General features: G+C 34.6%; 1 protein-coding gene across 5 annotated transcripts; it reads right to left on the bottom strand.

Annotated features, from left to right (window-relative positions):
- Positions 1-1,306: 1,306 nt before the first annotated feature.
- LOC100819598 (PH-interacting protein) lies at positions 1,307-22,221 on the bottom strand. Of its 5 annotated transcripts, XM_041005350.1 has the most exons (26): positions 22,014-22,221; positions 21,857-21,879; positions 21,635-21,729; positions 19,668-20,015; positions 19,377-19,531; positions 18,385-18,621; positions 17,332-17,441; positions 17,153-17,230; positions 16,942-17,048; positions 14,768-14,862; positions 14,572-14,687; positions 13,034-13,137; positions 12,877-12,954; positions 12,657-12,735; positions 12,325-12,493; positions 10,817-10,887; positions 8,223-8,303; positions 8,070-8,140; positions 7,239-7,335; positions 7,098-7,157; positions 5,693-5,747; positions 5,164-5,564; positions 3,091-5,076; positions 2,382-2,954; positions 2,238-2,296; positions 1,307-1,760 (listed from the first exon to the last, which is right to left on the bottom strand). In XM_041005350.1, the coding sequence occupies exons 3-26, from the start codon at positions 21,679-21,681 to the stop codon at positions 1,565-1,567; spliced, it is 5,373 nt and encodes a 1,790-aa protein (XP_040861284.1). In that variant the 5' UTR covers positions 21,682-21,729; positions 21,857-21,879; positions 22,014-22,221; the 3' UTR covers positions 1,307-1,564. The 5 variants fall into 5 exon arrangements, with proteins under 5 accessions (XP_040861284.1, XP_040861283.1, XP_006586898.1 ...); XM_041005349.1 differs by having other exon boundaries at positions 21,635-21,879; XM_006586835.4 differs by lacking the exon at positions 21,857-21,879.
- Between the last annotated feature and the right edge of the window lie 1,146 nt (positions 22,222-23,367).

Genomic DNA, 23,367 nt, shown 5'->3' with positions numbered 1-23,367 from the left:
ACTTCTCTTACCATGTCGTCCCTGGTAGAAATCATAAATGCCTCTGCGTATTAAACTAAATTCCAATAACCATTATACTTGGCATACTCAAATTACTCACCTTCTCAAGGCTCATGATCTGTATGGCTATGTCACCAATGATACTCCCTGTCCCTCTCCAACCACTGGTGTACCGGAGATGTTGCCACTTTCAATCCTACTCATGCTAACTGGAAGCTGCAGGATCATTATGTTTTCCTGACACTTCTTGCATCATATAGTCCTGTTGTTGCATGGACGAGGCTCAACAAACATTATGCGAATTGATCTCAAACTTGTGTAATGTCTCCCAAGAAATGCCTTACAACTATTTCAAAAGACACCTCCAATGTTAGTGACTATTTGCATTCAATCCGAGTCATAGCAGATGAACTTGCTTTCATTGTTCATACATCAACGCCGCTAACAAAGATGTAGGAACTAAAACTTACAGGTTTTTTTTTTTTTTTCATTCTTAACTTGAAGTTTTTTTTTTCTGAACAAACTAATACTTAAAGTAACGGTAGCTATAGTAGGTTAATAATATGTAATTGTTGCAAAACTCAAATCATAAAATAAATGGGTGGTCAGTCATAGTAAAAGTAAACTATAATTTAAGATACATTCTACTTGCAATTTAACAGTTCATATCTGAGTTACTTGCAATGTTCCTCACAAGTCAAAACAATGCTTCTAAAATTTTAAACGATATATAATTACATCATTTTTTAATATAAATATGTAGCTCTCTACACATAAGAACCCTTAACACAATATATACCACCTTCCAAAACACATTACAAACCTGAATAAAACTTGAATAATTTTTAATTCCTATATATCGTTATTTTTGTTTTGATCCTCTTAAATTTTTTTCTTTTGATTGCTATTATATACATCATTTAATCCCTGGCGTCAAAATTCTTGTTAAAGGAATGACATAGCTAACAGTGGTTGAAAACATGTATTTTTTAAATAACAAACTAAAATAAAAATCTTCAAATTAAAATAGTACAGTTGAAGACTATAATGAAATGAAAAAAAAAAGAGAGAGATTAAATGGGAAAAAAAAGAAAACGAAATCAAACTAATATTATAAGGACAAGTTATATAAACCTAATATTTTAACATATTTTAATTGACCAAAAAGTTATTTAACCCTAAAATCCATCGTTATCTTTTGATACTTCAATTGTATGCCATTCAAATTGTTTCATTATAGAAACCCCAATTATCAAAATTGTAAAGCATCGGGTTGGTAACCATACCAGAAGACAAGGAGCAGAAATTATGAATGCGAATTATGCATTTGCTATCAATGTGGTGTCTTTGTACAAACAATGAATGTAGCCGCAGAAATTTTCCACAGCAAAATGCTACTTAATCTCGATATTCCTATCTCTATCCTCAGAAGCTAATTCAGCGAGCAAGAGAAAACTAATCCAAGGTACAATTAAAAAAATCTATCTACACAATGTATGGGGGGAAATAACCAGCTGGGCTGCTTCTGCCTTAATGCTGGCCTGTGACTCCAGAAAGCCAAGAACTATAAAGATGATAGTGTCCGTGTGAACCATTCTGATAGGCGTTTGATTTTTGCTGACAGCACTGCATCCTTTTCGAGAAAAGTGGTGGCATTGGACAGTAGAATGGTCACATCATGCTTCAGCGCCTCCAAACTACGGTAGTAATTGTTCTCCAACCTTGACTGTATCAATTCAATGGATATAGGAACAGGAAACCTGCAAATTTAGCAGAAATGTTTACTATATGTTTAGTTGGAGGAAAATAGAACAAAGGGGAGAGGGGGCGATTTTATATATTTTTAAAATTTTCCTTTGATTAAAAAATTTGGACCAAAGGAGAGGGAAAACGACAGAACTCAAATCCCTCCCTCCTATTTTTGTCTCCCCTCCAAAAAATGGGAGGATTAGTCGGGGAAGAAGAATGTTTTAAAATTTTTAATTGTGTCTAACTAAATTGCATCTCCATTATTGCTTATGAGGTTTAACCATTTATTATCCATAATTCCAAATTTCCTCCTCCCGCTCCTTCCCTTTCTCTCGAACCAAACATAACAAGGGAACCTTCCTTCCTTGACCTCTAGACTCTAGTCTATTTAAATTCCTCCCAAGTCTCATCCTCTTCCCTCCTTACAACCAATGCACTGTTATTCATAGATTTCATAGTTTCGCATAAAAAAGGCATAGATGGAATACCTGTTTATAAATTTGGACTTGTTTGAAATTTTCTTCAATTCATGCACTCCATAACGATCCTGGATATTAATAACAAAGAAGTGAATATTTTCATTTACCTGCACACAAACTCAATTCTATCATATGGAATTTTTGGACAAATACCTGGACTGTGTTGCCTGACTGCTGTAATTTGGTGAGAGCGGATTGCAGTTTATTTCTCATGTCATCATCAATGTGAGGCTGTTCCCATTCAGTATCAGCATCAAAAAGCTCCCAAGGACTATGCAAATGTGTTTCAGTGAGGTCACTCTTGTACCGAACAGTACAACTCTCCCATGGACTGTCTGGAAATTCAGAAGACTTGGCTTTCACGCACAGAATTCGACCATCCCACCAATTACCAGAGGAATTATCCTCATTCTTCCACCAAACCCTGCATTTATCCCTGCGAGTCCAATTTCTTTGCATAGCAGTGTCAAACCTAATTCTTTCAACAAGAAAATCAGGGAAACTGGTTACTTCAGGTAGGGTTAATTTAAAAGATTTTCCAACAACACTTGAATTCGGATCTACAAACAGAAGGTTCATTTTGCAGCAGCTATCACCAGACCCTGGAAGATGGGAATACTCTAGACTTTGAACTCTACAATATTCTACAGCTCTTATATGTCCCTTAAGTGATACCCAAGGCCCTGACTCTCTTTTACGGCAATAATTTATATACTCCTGGTGACCCTGAAAAACAGATTTTCATAGGCAATTCAAAATTTGAAATTTAAAAAAAAAAAGAAAAAGAAAAAAAAAAGATCACACAGATGCAAAAGGTAAAAAATATACTACCGGATAAAATGTGTAAGCTCTTATAACTAACCTGTCTCAGATATACAACTTCATCCCCCTGTTGTGGAATATATCTGCATCCTTCCTCATGGGTTGATAACAACAACCATGATCCTCTGGTAGCTGATTGTAGTGATTTCCTTTTATTTACAGGACTAGTCTCACGAATATTATAACTAGACCTCCGATTCCTAGTGGACCTCAAACCAACAGTCAATTTTGAATTAGAACACCTTTCTTCTTCTGTGAGTTGTCCTCCACTTGTGGAAACATTCTGTGGACTTTTAACAATACAATTTCCCGGTCCTTGCAGCACTTTGAGATTATTCCGCTCATAATTTGGGTCAGAAGAGGTGGGCTCCAACTCTAAGGATCCGTTTGTATGAATAGCTTCATATGTGCCATTGCTGAAGTTTGCTGCAGCATTGAAATTACTGTTTCTCCCATTTGAATTGGATTCTCCCTGGCCACTACTGTCAGCTAAATTAGTCACAGCCCTATGTGATCTTGATCTTCTATATACAGCTTTATACATTTTATCTCTGTGTGAATGTGGTTCTGGCAAATCCTGTGAAGTACTATTTTGTCTAATTTGAGGATCTACTTCTTGAGATCCATTCTCTCCATGATTAGACGCTACTCTAGTGTTGTTGCTGTCATCCACAACCACATTGTTCAAATTTTTATTATCATTAGTGCTACATGCACTATTCTTTAGCACTGAAGATTTTGTTTCAAGCTTGGATGGACTTTCAGGATCCCTTGAACCCCTTTTAGACCTTAATTTTGTTGAAACACAAGCAAAACCAATATTTGGTTCAGGTAGTTGGTCAACCTCACTATAGCCGATGGAAGCAGTTACAATATCCTGAGGAATCACATAAGCAGAAATTAGTGATTCATTTTTGTCCCTGCAATTGCTGGAAGCTGTGATCTCTCCTCCATCTTCAGTAAGATTAAAAGGCTGTGAGGTAGTACCAGCACAATTTTCATTAATCTCTGTCAAACTATCTACCTTATAGTCATCCTTTTGGATTTCTAACTCGGGGGTTAACTCAGGGGTTAGTGCACTAAAGTTCTTGTCCTCTTTCTCGTGCCCACTGATAGCATTTTCTTTTTTACCATTAATCTCTGTCAAACTATCTACCCTATAGTCATCCTTATGGATTTCTAACTCAGGGGTTACCTCGGGGGTTAGTGCACTAAAGTTCTTGTCCTCTTTCTCATGCCCACTGCTAACATTTTCTTTTTCATCGAGATGATTAGGACATTTTCCAGAGTAGGGATCTGTGTCTGATGGCATAGCTTCTCCCACTCTCAAAGGTTTAGATGAACGAGCCCTAACCATTCCCCATCTAATTTTCCCCAGCAAGTCTACATGGTCTGTCACCTGGCCTAGTTTTGCTTGATCTGTTTTTTCAACTGCAGGGTAACTTGTACTTCCAGAACAATACCCTGAATCCTTAGAACTTGGTCTGTTCCCATTAAAATCGGTAGCTTCTTGTGCAGTTTTTGATGATGAGCCAACCAACTCAGCCTGGTAGCCAAACTCATTTGTGGACTTGGATATATCACGATTTGGCAACTTGAGAACCAACCTCTTGTTCATCGAATTCACATGAGTTTCAGTTAACTCGTGAGATTTGGTGTCCTCCGATTCATAATATGATACTTCTTTTCCCTTAGAATAATTCAGTTGTTCATTCTGTAAAGTTCCACCGGATTCATCACTGTCAATATTAGACTCTTGCAATGTTGATTCACTACCTGAAAAATCACCAACCAAACTATCTTCTTCTCCATCTGTTGGTGTACCAGTAATTTTGGAAAATAGATGCAGAGCATTGCGTGCAGCAGCCCTTTGAGGTCGGGAAGATTTTGATTTAGAAGATTTCCTTCTTGATGTTTTTTGGACACTTTTTCCCTTCCTACTTCGGCTACTGCCGAAAGTATTGCCATCACGCTCATCCAAATTCCTCCGTTTCACACGTCTCCCAGAAGAAGTCATAACCTCAGTCTGTAGGGAGGAAAAAGAAAGCAGGAATGATTTAAAGTTGTTACAAAAAGGAGCAATATTCACTTTATATTTTCAATCTGTACTTACCTCAGCCTTCTGTTTTTTCCTCTTTGATCTACGAATGCTATCCATGCAAGTGTCCTCCCCTTCACTGTTATCTGTGCTGCACCCTGAATCACCAGAAGCATTGGAGCTTGAACCTCCTTTCTCACCCTTAGAAAAGAAACCCTCTGTGACATTATATTCTGAATCTGTATCATCACTAAACACTTCAACTTCAGGTTCCCATTCCATAGCATCTATAAACTCAGGCAGTGGTTCTGTAAGCAAATCCAAGTCTGCCAATGGAAGCATATGATAATCAGGGTCCAGACTGAAATCAGGACCAACAGCAAGCCTTAGTGATGATGGGCGCCACTCAAGGCCTAATGCTCCTAATCGTCTTTGCTGAAATTCACTCTGATAAGGTTCTGGGTATGGTATCATTGCTGGAAGTTTGGCAGCGTATGACCAACATTTAATAAGAATACATGAGGGATCAAGAAATGTGAAAGAAATACGGCAAAGAAATAGATATATGTAAAGACTAAAGAATATATCCAAGAAAACAAATAACCTGAATCACAAAGCAAATCTTGCAGATTCCGTCTATATGGAACAATTTGAGTTTCCTGGCACAGATTTTAATATTACTTAAGATTAGAAAACACATGCTATGCAATAGTAGAGATAGCATGTATTCAAAACTAAACTCACAATATCAAAGAAAACCATTTTAAACAACAGGATTCACCCATCAAAATCACTTATATGCTTCTACAAAATTTATTACAAGCAGAGCTAGTGAACGGTCCTTCCCAAAATGCAATTAATGTGCCAGTGTGAAAATTAAATACTTCACTACACTTAACAGTTTAACAAAAAGGTTTTTATATTTTAATATTCCTTCCCCCCTTCTTAATACAAGGTCAAAGATTTTGTACCCAAATACCCCTTTTTAGCCTTTTGAACTTAGCTCCTCTAAACTGACAGTGAGGGAGTGAGGGAATCACTTTAGAGGGAGAAGTGAGGAGTCATACCCATTAATTGAAAAGTTGAAAATCCAAATTCAAACTATACAGTTTATACAATTACAAGCATTTCATCACAATTTCAACCGATGCTTTTTTAATCAATGGCTATATAGAACTTCCCAATTTTCCATCTAAAGTGAAACCCTTACTTTAAATAGACTAGAATTCTTTGCTTGTTTTTTTTTTTTTTTTTTTTTGCATTACAATATTTTTTAAATGCATTAAAAAGTTGGTTTTGGCCAAATTAACTTCCCTTGTATTTTCTTTTTTATAAAAGATAACTACATGCATCAAGAAGCTGATTTTCTAAATGCTTTAAAAAGAAACCATGTTTAGAATTGGTTTAGCCCAAAATGACTTCTGAATGTAAAAAAGTAGTATTTGGGATTTTGGCTACATAATCTTTCACTTGAGATAAGAAAATAGAGAAACATTAATAGTAAAAGGTCACAATGCCCCCCTCCCCACCCCAACCTAACCCAAATGATAAACCAATACATAGGAACACAACCAAGATAAAAAGATGTTGTAACCTAAGAAGTACAAACACTTCCAAATAGTAGCTGTGTCCGAACCAGGTCAAATTCATATCCATATTAGTCATTGCATGCACACTTGAAATAATTTTTATTGCATTTTTATAATTTTTTAAACTTCATACCAATGCTGATAAAAAATACCAAATTAATTAGATCGCTTTTTATGTTTTATGTTTATAACGACTTGTGCTTGTTTTTTATACATGAATTCTCATGATTTAATGTTTTTATTTTATGTTAATTTTAAATTAGTTTTATATATGGCCATAGCTATGGTGTCCTATAAATTTTCAAATTTGCCATATTTCTGTGTCAATGTCATCGTAACTGTAACCCATGTTGTATCAGTACATCCTAGGTTTGAACAGTTTCTTAAATGAAAAGAGTAGCAAGCAAGTGATCAACTAACCTGGTCTAGTACGTTACCATGAGTGTCTTGAATCAGAGGTCGATAATCACCAAGAAAAAACTGCAAATATTAACAGACAACATTAGTGCAAAACAGTAGCAAAGGAAAGAGAAAATCATAATAGGATGATAATGTATGTACCTGATCATATTTGGCATCTTTCTGGGACTCGCCTTGGCCTGTGCTTAATATATATAGTTGACCAACATCATCCGAAAGTATAATTGATGTCCCATCCCTATGACGTTAAATAAATTTTAACAAAACACAAAGTGAACTGATATAGGTAGTATACAATGGATATATGAAACACAGCAGACCAATAAAACAAGGCTATAAAAAGGTCCACATAACATGGCTACACCCCATGTGTTTTTACAAATCAGAAAACAAGAAGATTTCGTCCAACAAATCATGATGTCTTCACCAGTCAATGCTATTTAAATATACTAGAAAACAGCTTTCCTGCCACAGAGTGAATCATATTACAAATACAAATTGCAATCCTCATTGAGTACGGCAATGGATTCAATTTCAGAATGGCACTGATTTAAGTTGCAAAGGCATTGGAAATTCAACAAATCAACTTTATGCAAGTCACAAAGTGATTCTAAAAAAATGATATCATGTATAGGGACCAAATTTTTAATTTAACCAAATAATGAATGTGTATTGATAGGAGGATCCTAAAAAGATCACCCAAAAGCTACATCCTCAGCAAAACACTTAACTGATATATCATCTCTAAAGTAATTTAAATTTAATGTAATGAGGGACTAGAACTGATTTTGAAAGTCACATAATAAAAATTTGTTGCAAAAAATTATAGAGTTCACAATTCTGTCACGAGTATCTGAAAATAACAACTGCAAATGATTATGATATGAGAATATCTTTGTGGGGGGTGGGACATACCCAAAAACACTTGATGCAAAATAAAGTTCTAAGCTAGTTTACTCATTGTGTACTTACGAAGAAAACTTTCCATCCACCAACTTGAAACGTGATATCTCATATGTCCGGATAGGCATGCCTTCCCATATCTAAAGTCAGACCATATTAAAGTTATTTAAAGTGTAAAGGAAAGCCTACAGAGAAGTGAGAAAAAAGTAACTGGTGACTCACATCCCACACGATAGTTCTTCCATCATATCCAGCACTCATAGCTATCCGGGGATTGAAAGGATGAACATCCAGAACATATGTCTAAAATGCAAAGAAACAAATCAAGTTAAGCCAAATAGACCCAACAAAAAGTATTATGCATCCAAAATTTAAAAATTTTCCCTTCAGTAATTGACTTAGTATCAAGAAAAAAACTTAGCATACATCAGAGAGAGAAGCAGCAAACTAAGCAACAGAAAAGTGATCATGCATGCAGAGGCTAAGCTAACCAAAGGCTGACAATGTAACTTGATGGTTATAAAATCTCACATTGATCAAATTCCTCCTGAAGGAAAAGTGACTTTCTATCGAAAATTTTCTTTCTTAATATTATAAACTTCAACATCAACAACTTTGTTTTTACAAAATCAAAAACTAGTCAGCCATGGATTAAAATGTTTGATCCATGCTATCCTTGCTCTTATAACTGAAATTTCTCCAACAAATAGTATACTCTACAATATTTCAAGCCCATTGTTGATATGTTAAATCTTAATTGATTAGACTTTCAGGTTAAGTGTTCTCCACTGTTCAACAATGCGACAGATAGATATCATAGCAGCCTCAAATTCTTCTGTGCGTACTTATTTTAATAGAAAATATATTGACATAGGTGAAATGCAGACACATGCTTCACAAGGTTGTCAAAGGAGTAAGGAACGTTCATTCACTTCTATAGAAATAACAGGAAATTCTCTACAGAGATAGAAGACCAAAGCCCAACAACCAAACTACAAGTGACTACAGTTCAGGACCAACATATTCATAAGATGTAAAAACTGGAAGAGAACAATTTTAGTCATTAATAAATTGAGTTACATGACTAATTAAACTCAACTTTTCATTATATCATGTAACATTCTACTTAGGAATTTGTTTCTCAGAAAAATTACTAGACAGAAGGAAATCATACATATATGAGATATTTTCTACATATTCTAACATTTCCCTCATGTTAAAGCTTATTGAGCATTAAGCTTGTTATATGTTATAAGATGAATTCTTAAAACAGAATAAAAAGAAAATAAAGTAGACAACATAAAACAAGGCTGAAAAACAATCAAGGATGCTGGAGATGGTGGAGGGATGAACTGCTAGAAAGATAGCTTAAAAATACAGAAAGAATGATCATCAACTTAAGAATATTACATGACCAAAGAGACTTCACTAGAATAAAGCTAAGTGGAAATTTCCTGGCATGCAAATATACAGAGCAAGAACTAACTATTCCATGATAAGAATTTGGAAGCTTCAAACAGCAAGACTTAAGAAATGATAAAGTATATAGCATACTCAGGTAACTCTTTCTATTCTAGAGTGTCCAAGTTAGTTGGGTTTCTGTTATAGTTAGTTACTTATGACAGCTGCATTGACATAACCACCAGATAGGTTTCAGCTTGTCCAACAACCTTGTGTACAATCATATAAGTTTAAATAAATCATTAAAGATCAATGAGACAAAATACAATTACGGATTTCATTTTCTCTCTTTACAAACAGAAAAAAACCTAATAACCTCGGAAATCAAATGAGGCTAGTGTGAATAATTGCAGTTAAATATTGGGACTGAAACTTGTGAAATGCTTGAGTTGTTAAAGCACTCAGCTGTTTGCAAATACATATACACATTTCTGAATTAATTACATAATAGATCTACAAGAAGCATAAATATAAGCGGCCCATGGGATAAGGCAACATGAATGAATGTGAAAAATGAATGAACCTAAGCTTTTAAATGCATCAATTCCCATGGATCAGTTTCCAATAATTTCAGTTGGAAAATATTATTATGGTTTTAAGGAAATTTAAGTCTAGCAAAGCTGAATAGTCTTAGTGGCTTATCATTATTCTAAGAAGTTACATTTTATGATTATTGCTCTTAAATGTACTCTCTCTGAATTATTTATATAGTGAAGTTGCTGGGTGCTTCCTAACAGAAGCACTTTCCTAAAATTCTCTTCTCTTTAACAATTGCCAACATAGATTTCCATCAAATTGATTGCCAATGGAAGAAAAAACACCACTATTATGATTCATCAGGAGGAAAGAAGGTTGAATGGTTGTTGATGAGAAGAGAAATCACCAATTGTGTGATCGTCATTGGGAAAGAAGCCATCAGAATGACCTTAAGCATTTCATATCCTTTTCTGTACCTTTCTCTTCTTTTTAAACATTCATTGTTAATAAAAAAAATCTTGGTATGAAGAGGCCAAATAAACATAAAGTTCATAAATTATGCCAATAAGTCTTTTCCAAAGGTGCCAAACATCTTCACAATGCAAAAGAAGTTTCTGTTTGCATCTGAACAGACTTATAGAAGTAAAATCATAGATAAAAAGACCACTTTTTTTAAACATTAATCAAATTAAAATGAAAGTCCTAAGCAATGCTTGAAACAAAAACTGAGAAACACAACACTCAGCATCAGATGTCATGCTATTGAAATAGCACCATAAAAAGCCATACAATCAGTATTAATGTATTATGTTTACACAAGACAGTAAAAATGGTACCAAAGTAGGAAGATAAACCAAACCAATAAATTAAACACTTACAGATTCAGTATGCCCAGTCAATGAGTGTACTAAGCTTCCATCAGATGCATTCCACACACAAATTCTGCAGTCTGCAAGAATATCTTGCAATCAGACAAAATAATAGTCTATTACCTTCAAAACCATGAAATAAGATTACAAATGGCTGTGGCATTATCTTTATATGTGCACAAGATTGGCATGATAACTAGTGCAATGCATGAATAATTATGGGTCTAGGTAAAGAAAATGTTTTATGTTTTTATCGCCTGTCTCTATTACTAATTAGTAAGTACAAAAGAGCCTCATTGTTGACATTTTCTTTCATGTTTTCAAATATTTGTACATAAAAGGATGAAAACACCAAAATGATTTTTCCACCATTTCCTGTTCAAATCAAATATTTAAAAAGAGAAAATAACTTGAAAAAAATGTGATACTTGGCCAATTTTTTTAATGAAAATACAAAATAAAACAGAAAATATTTTTTCAAACCAAGTTTGCCCCATGTAATCATGAAGTGTTTTCAGATATTGTTATCAAATTTCAATCATAAAGGCATATAAAAAATAATCTTGAATTGACTAATTGAAACGGTCCAAATTGCTGATTGCCTTAGAAAGAATATCTAAAAGGTATAGATGAGAATCTAGACTTACACTTGCCTTGTTTGATCTCTATGATACTAAGATGATGCATTCATTCCTCAAGGTGACAGAAGCCCTCAAATATTATTCTGAAGATTAACTCTAAACATGCTTTTGTAAAACTAAGTCTACTGATGCATAATTATTGTTCTTTGAGAAGAAAAAAAATCTACATAAATTTGTGCTAAATTGCCAAACACACCAAAAAAAAAGATGGATAACTAAATACAATGGAGCAAGTTTTAAAATCACTAGTGCCAACTTAAGTAAGGTTTTTTGCTCCACTTTAATTGAACAATTACTAATATGCATAAATAATATCACCCACAGTAACTCATATAAAAATAAAAAATCAAAATGGTTACAAGGAAACAGAAGAAAGAAAACAGAAAAGAAATAAACAAGAAAAAATGGAAACAGGGTAGCAAGACAACAAGTCAACAACTAGCAATGAGTCGTGAATGACCAGTAATCGCAGATGCACAACAACATTGTAGTGTGCAGGTGCAAAGTGGATGTATAGCGCAGCAGATGAACAGTGTGTGGTAAATAGTGCAGTGGCAGACAATTACAGATGGCATTAGACAGTGCCAGAAACTTGATCAGAAGAGGAGATAGGAAGAGTGGGACTGAACCCACTTTGATACCAAGCTGAATACAAGATTTTGGTGAAAATGCTTGAGTGAAGAAGCACTCAAAAACATCTCTATTTATAATCATTCAGATTGAATTACATTTAAGAGCAAGAATTAGAAAATGTAACTCCGTCAGATAATGATAAGCCACCATACATGAATATGCCTTTTTAGCTATCCTAGACATTAATCCTATTGGAATAGAAACAATTTCCAACAAAGGGAAAGGGAAACAAAACTAACTTACCCATAATAGCTGCAAGGACAAAGCGGTTGTCAAGGCTCCAAACAATCATATTTACACCGCGTGGAGTTGGTAGAATTCTCTGACGAGGACCACCTCTTTGAGGTTGAGGTGGCATAGGTGGAGGTGGAACTCTCAGATGATACGCTCGTGTCCAGCGACCACTTTTTCCCTAAATAAAATAAATTTAACAAATTGAAATATAAAGTACCAGTCATTATCCAATAACCATTAACTTTGGCAATTTGAAAAACAAAGTTGGCCAACAACTCTCACTTTTTGTTAATGAGAGAGATAACATTTGTAGAAGGAAATTAAATTCCCTGAAGACTTACATGTGACCTGCGTGATTTAGGAATCCATATAATAGCACTCCCATCACGAGAGCAAGTAACTATGTTGTCATGATTCAACCTGGAATATAATATGGCCATTTAGATATTAGATCATAGTAAAAGCCCCCAGAATTGGGAATATGACTTCTTGTTATGAGAAGCAAAGGAGAGAGCCAGGAGTAAGATCATTTAAGAAGCTACTTCTAATTCCCAAACACACCAGGAATTTTTAAATTTGGGAATATTTTCCTCCTTCAGAGTTTCTGCTGTGGAAAACCGGGATGCTACTGCGCATCCACTGCAAAATAAGGAGTGACAGAGATCAGCATGCAAAATTTTCATCTATCAATGATCACAGCATACTGAAACACACTAACCTGAATTGCACATAATTCACATCATTTTCATGCCCAGATAGCACATCTATCTCATGAATTGGTTGGTCAGTGTCATCCATACTAAGCTTACAAGCATTCCACACCTGCAAAACTTTTTATGTTTAAAAAATTGTGGAGCTGAAAATCTTTTTGAACAAATTTAGGGCATGTATGGTTTTCATCATTTTACATTTACCAAAGATGCATTTTTAGATGTTACCAATATGTCTGATTACAGATGGATAATCTTATATACCGAAAAGGATCAAACACCTGACAAACTCTTCAGAGTAAATGTCAGGGTCCAAAAAAAGTACCTAATAGCCAACTGGATGTATTTGCTAGCATTTGACAGCCTAATGAAAATGGCCAGTGACCATGTCTATGTGGTCAGAAAATGGTTAAAGCCTTGAAGGTTATAACTAACAGACAGGCATTAACAAGTAATTGATTTTTTTTTATCGGCAAACAATAATGATTATATTACTTGAGTACCAGAGGTACCAAGATATACATATTAAAGTTAGTAGCCACACAAATGGTTCCACGCAAACCATGAATTGGTCAAGCTGGGAAGCATTGTCTAGCTAGAAAGCTGACAGTAAGGTGTAACATTAAATTAACATTAAGTCCACAACTACTGACTGAAGCCTATACTAAGATTGCTGGACCAATGATTGTAATGAGTGCTGAAACCCTTCTCCAACTTCCTAAGCCACGTCCAAAGTAAGAAAAGTGCACCGTCCAACATTTTGTTGGCGTCAAAGGTAACGTTTGAAAAGATGACATTATTTCTGTGCTTCCAAATTGTCCATGTGAGTGCAAGCCACCACCACTTCCACCTGTTAGCCCTCGCTCCGCCCTTCATTCCACCTATATGATAGAGGAAATGCTGCTTTGGATTTAGCGGGAAAGCACCCACAGTATTCGTCCAAGACAGCGCTTCCCACCATACAGGAAGAATTCTACTACACTGAAAAAACAAGTGACCTGCGCTCTCCTCCATATTTCTACACAAAGGGCATGTGCTATCCTCTACCTCAACCTGTCGTCTTCTCAAATTTACTCTAGTCGGTAGTCTATCCTTGAGGAGCCTCCATGCAAACGCTGAAATTTTATTTGGAATCAAGTTTTCATAATTCCTGAAAAGCTCCACCCTCGGTCTCCTCTGATATGTCCCCCCTCATCACAATATAATTGATAAAGTGGGACCAGGGATCAACTAGCAGTAATCAACTGGTGGTGATGTTCATTGGACATGGATAGTGATTTCCTATAGAAAGCTTGAACAGGGATGAAAAAAGAGATTTCTATTTATAGAAAAGCAACCATCTACTTTATGAGGTAGAGGTTATTTTTTCCTCAAACCGTCACAATTCACAATCTCGCACCAGAAAGGACAAAACTGTAAAAACTAAAAATAAAGCAAATAGAACCCACATTTTACCTTGAGTGCGAATATTACAAAGTTATTTATGCATGTCTGCTAACTACAGATACTGAGATAAGTGCTTAGAAACACACACAAAAACACATACCCTAGCAAGATTGTCAGAGCTACCAGTTACAAAGACAGTTCCATTAGCATTAAACGCACAGCAAAAAATCTGACGGCTCTGTGGTACAGTACTTGAAGATGGGCCACTGCTCTTCCCTAAAGCCAATAAGGTATTCCAAATTAGTTCTTTTCACCAATAAATCAGTCAATCATATTTCACAAAAGAATCTACTAACCAATTACAGAATCAGAAGGCCTTGGAACATATAATCTTGGACTTGACTGGGTATACCTTGCATCCCATATCCTACAAGTTCCATCATCAGAGGAACTGCAAAGCAAACAAAACATCACCAAGTTAATTTATAACAGAAAATCAGAAAAACCTAAGGGTGAGGATCATCCACATAAACCATGCCAGAAGATTAAATGCACACAAAACCATGTTGCCTGAAGCTGAAAGGGAAATTTTCATGTCATAATCACGCAACATAGCATCAATTCAAGGCATCACAAAAAGAAATCAAATCAATTGATGGATCAACCCAACTCACATGGATGATCTCTCAAAAACTAATCGAAGTAACAGGTGAATTTATACTAAATGTAGCTCCTTAATATTTCGTAAACAATTATTAAGACCTAAAATAAAGGAAAAATAAGAGAGATTTTATCAAGAATTTGATAGAAACAAATAGAAAGAGACAGTCACAAACTTCACTGTATGCAATAATAGCAGGATGATATATAATTCATATATTTTCCTGTCTACTGCTATGAGAAAGCTTGCATGTTATTTCAACCATAGCAGTCAACAGCTGATAGTGGCACAGAGTGCCCAACTCCTGAAAACACTATAGTAGGAGGATAGTGGCAGTGAGATGACCGATATTTTGGTTTTTTGCGTGTAAGAATTTTGGAAAATTTTAATGTATATAGTTTATATTATATAACAATGCATGCAATTGTTTAATAATATTTTATATTTCATATTCTTGTTATTTATTACAAACATTTCCTATTATTATATTATATTTAGAAATTTTTTATTACTATTATTATTTAATTTATTATATTATATAGGCTCAAATATGTTTTTAGTCCATACTCCCTATTAAATGAGCGTTTTCATTTTGCTCCTTATAAAAAATTCTTTGTTTTTCATCCATCTAAAATTTAAAAATATCATTTTTAGTTTGTATAAAATGAGTGAATTTTGGTTTTAGTCTCTGTAAAATATTTTTGTTTGATTTTCATCCCTCCAAAATCTAAAATCACTATTTTTGGACCGTAAAATTCATTTTAAGGTAAATAAATAACATTATTTTAGGGATCTAGAAAAAAATTTAGAGGTATCACATGCTAACATTGTACCACAGACACTAGGGACTAGCGAGTGTTACCTGGGATGGTCATTTGACCTTTTGCTAAACACATAAGCTGTTAGCAAGTGTCTCATAATAGTAGGGTCCAACAACAAGATTTCAACTCTTTAAGGGATGAAAATCAAAGAAAAAAATTTATAAGGACTAAAATCAAAACTCGTTAATTTTAGAGGGACTAAAAGCATATTATATATTATGCTTTATTTAATTTTTATTACTATTATTATTTAATTTATTATATCATACATTATGCTTTATTTAGTTTTTATTATTATTATTATTTTATTTATTTATTATATTATTATATGCAATGCTTTAAATAGTTATTTTCTATTTTTTAGTACTATTATATTTTTTAGTATTATTATTCTTTAGGCTTACCAAAAAAACATATTATTATTCTTTATATTTTTTATTACATGTTATGTTTTACTTTAAAATAAACAACTATTGGACTCAAATTGAGGCCCAACAAATCAAAACAGACAAGAGAATTAAAACTGAAACCCTAACTAGGACCCTACTCATCAGTTGCTAGCACCACCTCTATAAAAGAGAAGGGGATGGAAGATGGAAGGTTGCAGGCGATTTTCCGGGGACGGCGAATGTCACAGAGCCTTGCCCAGCAACTCTAAAGGTCGCAAAGGCTTGTTTGGCAACAGCACAAACGAAGGAGCAGCTGGCTGTGAAGCCCACAAATCTCCCTGATTTTCTGCAATTTGTCCCACAAATGGCACTGCAATGGCCAAGCACTCCGCAACGAGTGCCTTAGGAGTGGCAAGGGGCCACTCTACTTTGCCACCCCGCAATCACGTGCAATTGACTACTATGATTTCAACAAACTACATATATTTAGAATATAATATACCAAGACTGAATTGGCACCTTCAATATTACTAAACATATTTGTAAATATAATAATGAAACTATTGCATTTGCTTACATGACATGCATATGCATCCACATTGCTGGGAATAAGATTATATTATTGACTCCTTTTCTTTTCTATTGAACAGAAGACTTACGATAAAAGCTGGTATAAAGCATTCAGTCTGGGACTAAATGCTATGGCTGTAACAGCTCCAGTATGGCCCCGCAAAACTGATATTGGCAAGCCATCTGGCAAGCGCCACTATGAAAATCAAATAGTCAAACATAATGTATCCAAAAAAGCCTGGGGAAAAGGGATAAACAAAAACAGAAACAAGGAACTTGCTTAGTCAAATGAAAGCTTACAACTCGAATGACACAGTCATTTGATGAGGATGCAACTAAAGCATTGTTTGAACTCACAGCCAAGTCAGTGATGTCACCCTATTAAATATAGGATGTAATTCAATCTAATGGCCAACAAATATTAAGGCAATGTAAATCTATACAAACTGAAGAATATGTATTTACAAGAACAGACTCACATCATGTCCACGGCAACTGGCCAAACAATATGCAGTTTCCATTGACCAAATTTTTACAAGTCGGTCATCTGAACCGGTAACCACATATCTTCCTGACCGATCAAATATAGCTGTAGAATACATGTTAAGCTAAACTCAGCTGCATGACAAGAAGCAGCATGCCTCCAAAAACAAAGAAGAATTCAATGGAATACCCATAGTAAGATAGGGCAGCATGAATTTATCCAATCTTGGAAAGGTACAGTAATTGAGTTCATAAAAATATACCGAAAATTTGGGAGGAAAAAAAGGAATCATCTGTCTGTTATTTTAGAGCAGTTTATTGTTCATTTTAAGTGTTTTGGTAAGCCAACCTGATTTTGTTACTCTCACCTATGGGACCTATAAGAGTATAGTTTTACTCTGTGATCCGTTGTGTATAACTTCTGAATTACTGTAGACAGCTGTTGCTTTCAGTAGTTAGTTTCCTGGCAGCTGTACTGTACTCTGTAACTAACTCTCAGTTAGTTACAGGTGGTTAATCTTCAGGTGCTTCATCTGTTTAGCTATAATAGCTGATCATTCACTTAATTCAGTATACAAAATCTTTCTTCTAAATATTCTCGCAAACCTTGATAGGACCCAACAATACTGCAGAGAATTTAAATCAACTTTATTGCTTTTATGAGAATTATTTTGTTTTCCACTTTTTTTTTTTCCCATCATGAAGTTTCTTTACTTCCAACAGGTGGATAATGGAGCTTTGGTTAATCTTGATGTATAGGATTAACCACGATTTTAGGAGGGAAGGACCTCTACTTTAAATTAGTGTCCCATACCTCCCACTCAGCTGATATGGGGATTACACAATTCCATCAATCATCTTATTTTTAATAAAATTGATGCCAATATTAATATTAAGTAATAAGGCCATTCCAGTAATGTGTCAACTATGACCATTAAAGAGAAAAAAAAAAAATAACAATTCCCACTTCACAAGTGTACTACTAAGTTACACAAATAGCTCTAAATATATATATGCTTAAATAATTAGTACTATGTGGAATAACCTACCACAATAGACAGCATTGCGGTGTCCTCTTAACCTCTTGATGTTTTGCATCTTTTGCACCATGGTAGAAGGTTTTGCAAGGGCATAGCATGCAGCACGTATAGATGGTGCACGATGGTGTCTTGGGAAACCACCCCCAATTTCCCTCAAACTAAGCCCATGAACCTGATTGGCTTTCATATGAGGCCAGCGCATATGAGGAGGTGGCCGTTTGACTTCTTTCATTTTGTCCCTATCATCTGTAGTAGAGAAGCAATATAATAATTACAGATAGAGAAAGGCAAAGCTAATTCAATTGAAGGCATAGTTAATACGGGCAACTGTTTTTTATAAAGAATTTATCAAGAAAGGAGAGACACAAATGAAAAAGATGAGAAATCCTCAGAAACTAAACCAAGAATGAAAGGGGAGGGGAAAAAGAACATGGCACATGTAATGCAGAAGCCAAAGCCAATCTCTCTAGAGATTTCTACCAAAGACATCCCCATATAAAGATCAATAGCAGAACACAAGAAGCTAAAAAGAAAAATAACACCACATGTAATGCAGCAGGCTAGCAGCCAAAGCCAATCACTCTAGAGATCTACCAAAGACACCCCTCCATAAAAAGACCGATAGCAGAACACCACAAAGAAGCTAAGTGAACTACTCAAACAATCACAAATACACTCAAGAGGCAATACTTAACCAATAAAACTTCTAACATTTATTTCCAACCATATACACCAAACAACTGCAAATCAAGAACAACCCTAAAGCCTTTTAGCATCTTTTGGCGCCAAAATCTCTAAAATTAGCAGGCAGTATCTTCTGGAGATCCTTGGCACAAACCCAATTTTCACAAAAAACACCAAACAAATTACTCAACAGAAAGCAATTTTAATTTGTTCCATAATTAACAATCAGTAAATTCATAATTCAGTATGAGAATTATCACTGCAATCCAAAGTGATAAAAATCGATTATAATTAAAGTACAAATAAAGAACACATACAGCTCAGAAGTGAAAATGAACCACTTCCTAGAAGAGTAGGTACATCAGCTGCATTTGGAGCATTTCCAAGATTCATACCCAGTGATGGGGAGGCTGTATTTAATAACAATTGCTTCAAAAGCTTTACCAAGTGATCCTTTTCAATATGGGAATACCTGTATAATAATTCATTACAACATCAACGAAACTATTATAAAGGAGAATGGGTGCATAAATAAAGGAGTATACCTGTATAATAATTAATAATAAATCAATGAAAAATCATAAAGGAGATGCAATACATAAATATACCTCTCTACTAACATATTGTAATTTAAAGGGAATGATAGACCATCATCATCTTTGTCTCCACTACATGCTCCGGTCCTTGAATACCAAGCATGATACCTTCTAGGCAAAAGTTGATGCTCAAGAAGCTCATTCCAAAACTGTATATAAGTTTTATGACATGGCCCAGCAGAAAGAAAGTGCATAATAAGAAAATAAATTTCCCTAAGGTCAATATCCACATCCATGTTATGATTCGGATTTGCCTCATCGAGCTCAGCTTTCTTGGGCACCTTACTGGAAAAGCTCAAATGTTTTATATTAACAGAAGGTGCATTGCCAGAAGGAGCATACTTCTGCAAAGCCATACTCCTGTAAAGCATCAAAGGAACAAATATAGCACTAATCTTAAAAATTGTCCCTATAGTTAAGAAAAATAGAAATAATAAAATTAGAAGACAATAACTAAGGAAATCATTAAATAGATGATTACAAACAGAAAATGGCCAAGACTCTAATTTTGAATTCATTTATCAAGAAAGAATACAAGATAAAACAAAAAAGTAACACTTTCTTTTGCCTGCTTGTTCCCATGATTCCACTGTCCCGAGAAAAACAATGATAATTACCACCCTTCCATCCTATCACACCTTCATCCCAAACAACTACTCAAATTTTAATTTTATCTCAAAATTAAGCAATTGAGCAAAAGACATGACTAAATAGAAATTACAAGCAGTAAGATTTGAACCCATGAACTCCAACTCAAAAGGAAAAAACCTTACCATTGCACGAAGGCTCCCCAACAATATAGTAATAATATTAGAAAACAAAAACGTTTTAAATGAAAATGATGAAGCTTATCCTCAGCCCCCAGACAGATAACAATGGGATTCAGAGGATGGGTTCCTGTTTAGAAAAGTGTAACAATGGGATTCTGTTTACTTGATGAATTTCATGTCAGTATTTGTCTAAAGAAATTTCCCCATTTGAGTTTGAATTTTTGGTGGTGCATAATAATGAGACAAGCATGCATCAAAAAACCAAACAATATATCCCCCCCCCCCCTGCTTTCCCTGTCCTTTCTCATAATTTCATTTCTCAGCTAAAATGCACCACCTAAAATTGTCCAAACATCCTTCACAGTATGTGATTTAGCTATGGAAAAATATAATCCAGAAATCAACCACCTTTGAAAGTCAGCACTTCCAATGAAATTGCAGGTGAACTTCTCTCTGAAGTCATAAGTAACTCAATCACAGTACGAAGAAGATATCCAGATTCTGTAATCTCTATTTACTTTCAAAGAGATGAACCAGCAAGCACATTCATATTAAACTTCCAATGAAGTACTCTGAACCTTCCAGCCATTTTCCACTCTACATCCCTCTTTTCCCACTCACGTTCATATATTAAGGTTGCATACATCCACCCTCCCCAAACCCCACTAGGCAAGTGCCTCATGCACTGGATTGCCCTTGTCATCCCTCTTCCAGCATGCCTACATTATATGTGACAAATGGCAATTGCTCCAGTCACATAACAGAAAATCCTCAACTGTTCTGCTAATACATGACCTAAAGCTACTAGTCCCTCAAATATTTAAGTTACAAACAGGAAAACATCACCCAACTGCAAGGTCTCCCATAAAATCCAGAGCATTTCTCAAAAGAAAACCTATTCAGTATTCACACACCAAGATTTAAACATAGAACATGAGAAAGGATCAGCACACACACACAACAATTAAGCACCAAAATGTCCATCCTCCCTGCGTTCACACTACAACACTGTTCAAACAAAAGCAAAGGATAACGAAATACCTGCAGCATGACACATAAGATGCACTAATAAAATGAAAAACAAACATTCAACCCACACTCAGATTTTCAAAACAATCCTCCCATGAACAAACTCAAATTCCAGACACCGTCCACCAAAATGAAAATCCAAAAAGCAGAGTAATTAAAATTCAAAAACAAAAAACTTACAGATGAGTGAGAGATTCAACCGGAGAAGCACTCTCCAAAACTCTCATCCACACCTCTGAAACCCTGACTCTCCACAGAATCCATCACGCATTCCTCTGCACCATTGGAAAAAAAAAACCCTAAATTCAATACGCCAAAGCTTCACCACCACACAAACCAACCACAACCCGCAGTAAAAACATCCACAGAGAAAACAAATCAAACAAAATCCAACACACGCACGCAGAAAACAACACCACCAATCCCTGAAAAATCAAAAACCAAAAACATTCCAAATTGTAAAACAAAATAAACAATTCAAATTCAAAAATGTTTCATCCATGAGATTGAGTACGCATAAGGATTTAAATAAACACAGGGTTGCGCTTGGTTCCTGTACCTCTTCTAGGAGTGAAATTCGAAAAGGAGTAACGGTGCCCTTGGAGATACGAAATTCCGCAGAACGCGTCGAGTGTGAACCACGCGCCACAATGCGAATTTAGATTCGGCGAGGGAGCTCTCTCTGCTGTGCTATGCGTAAAGTTTCTTCAGTGTCTATGTAATGTGGAAGAGGCACAGAGAGGAGAACAAATTGAAAGAAGGAAAGGGATTGGGCGTAACGATGCGTTTTATGCCTTTCGGTACGAAACGATGCGTTTCAAAGGGATTTCAATAAAAATAATTTTTTTTTTTTGCGGTACACACCAGAGTGTGTATGTATTTTGGAACAACTCGTACTTTAAAACGGCGTCCTTGTTTCTTTGGGTGATGCCTCTCGATTCATGGTATTGAAAATTTTAAATTTTTTTTAATTACTTATTTAGTTTTTATAATTTCCTAATTTATCTCTTTTAGTTGATATAGTTAATAAATAATTTTTAAAAAGTTATTTTAAATTTTTTTAATTGACGGAGTTAAAAAAAATTAATAATAAAAACCTTTAAAAAATTAAAATATAAATTTTAGAGATTAAAAAATTCTATTAATTATATAAACTAACAATGATAAACTTAAACTTAAAAAAATTAAAAAAATTTATAAAGAGTAAATAAATAATTAAACCTATTTTTTTAACCTTTTTTCTCTTTTCATGAGACAATAACATTATAGTATTATCATGGGCAGGTATCGTGTATTCATGCAAAGTTAATAAAGTCAGAAACTATATGAATATATTAATCAGATTTTAAGAAAAGAAAAACTTGACAGGACATTCGTTTTGGATGGTATTTGAAATTGAAAATTCAGTTAATAACTAACTCTAAAAAGTTTCAAACCTTGCAAGCCTGAAGAAAGCTGGCGGGACACCAGAAGTAGGAATAGTGCAATCTGTTTATAATAACTCTATAGCTGGTTTCGATTAAAACAAAAAACTCTGGTTTGATAGAGAGGGGGAAAATAAAATAAAAATAAGTAAAAATAACTTCAAAATAAATTAAAATTTAAAGTTGTTTAGTTAAAAAAATAGAGAACAAATGAGGGTAAAGATGTTTTAAAAAAAATGAAAGCAAAAAAATAATAATAAGTAAAAAATAATACTCAAAATTATTTCTCTTATTTTTTCCTCCCCTCAAAACATTCCATATCATGTGGAGGTCCATTTGGTGATATGATAGGATAGAATATGATATGCCAATGCAGAATAAACTTTAATTATATATGATGTTTGGTGCGTACAAGATAACAAATTAATCGAATAATGATAGTATATGTTTAAATTTAAAAAATATTATTTCATTAAAATTATTTATATT

This window comes from Glycine max, chromosome 9, assembly GCF_000004515.6.
Source record: "Glycine max cultivar Williams 82 chromosome 9, Glycine_max_v4.0, whole genome shotgun sequence".
Classification (NCBI taxonomy): Eukaryota; Viridiplantae; Streptophyta; class Magnoliopsida; order Fabales; family Fabaceae; genus Glycine; species Glycine max.
The sequence above is the reverse complement of the archived record's forward strand: the minus strand, read 5'-3'. Positions and strand labels throughout refer to the sequence as shown.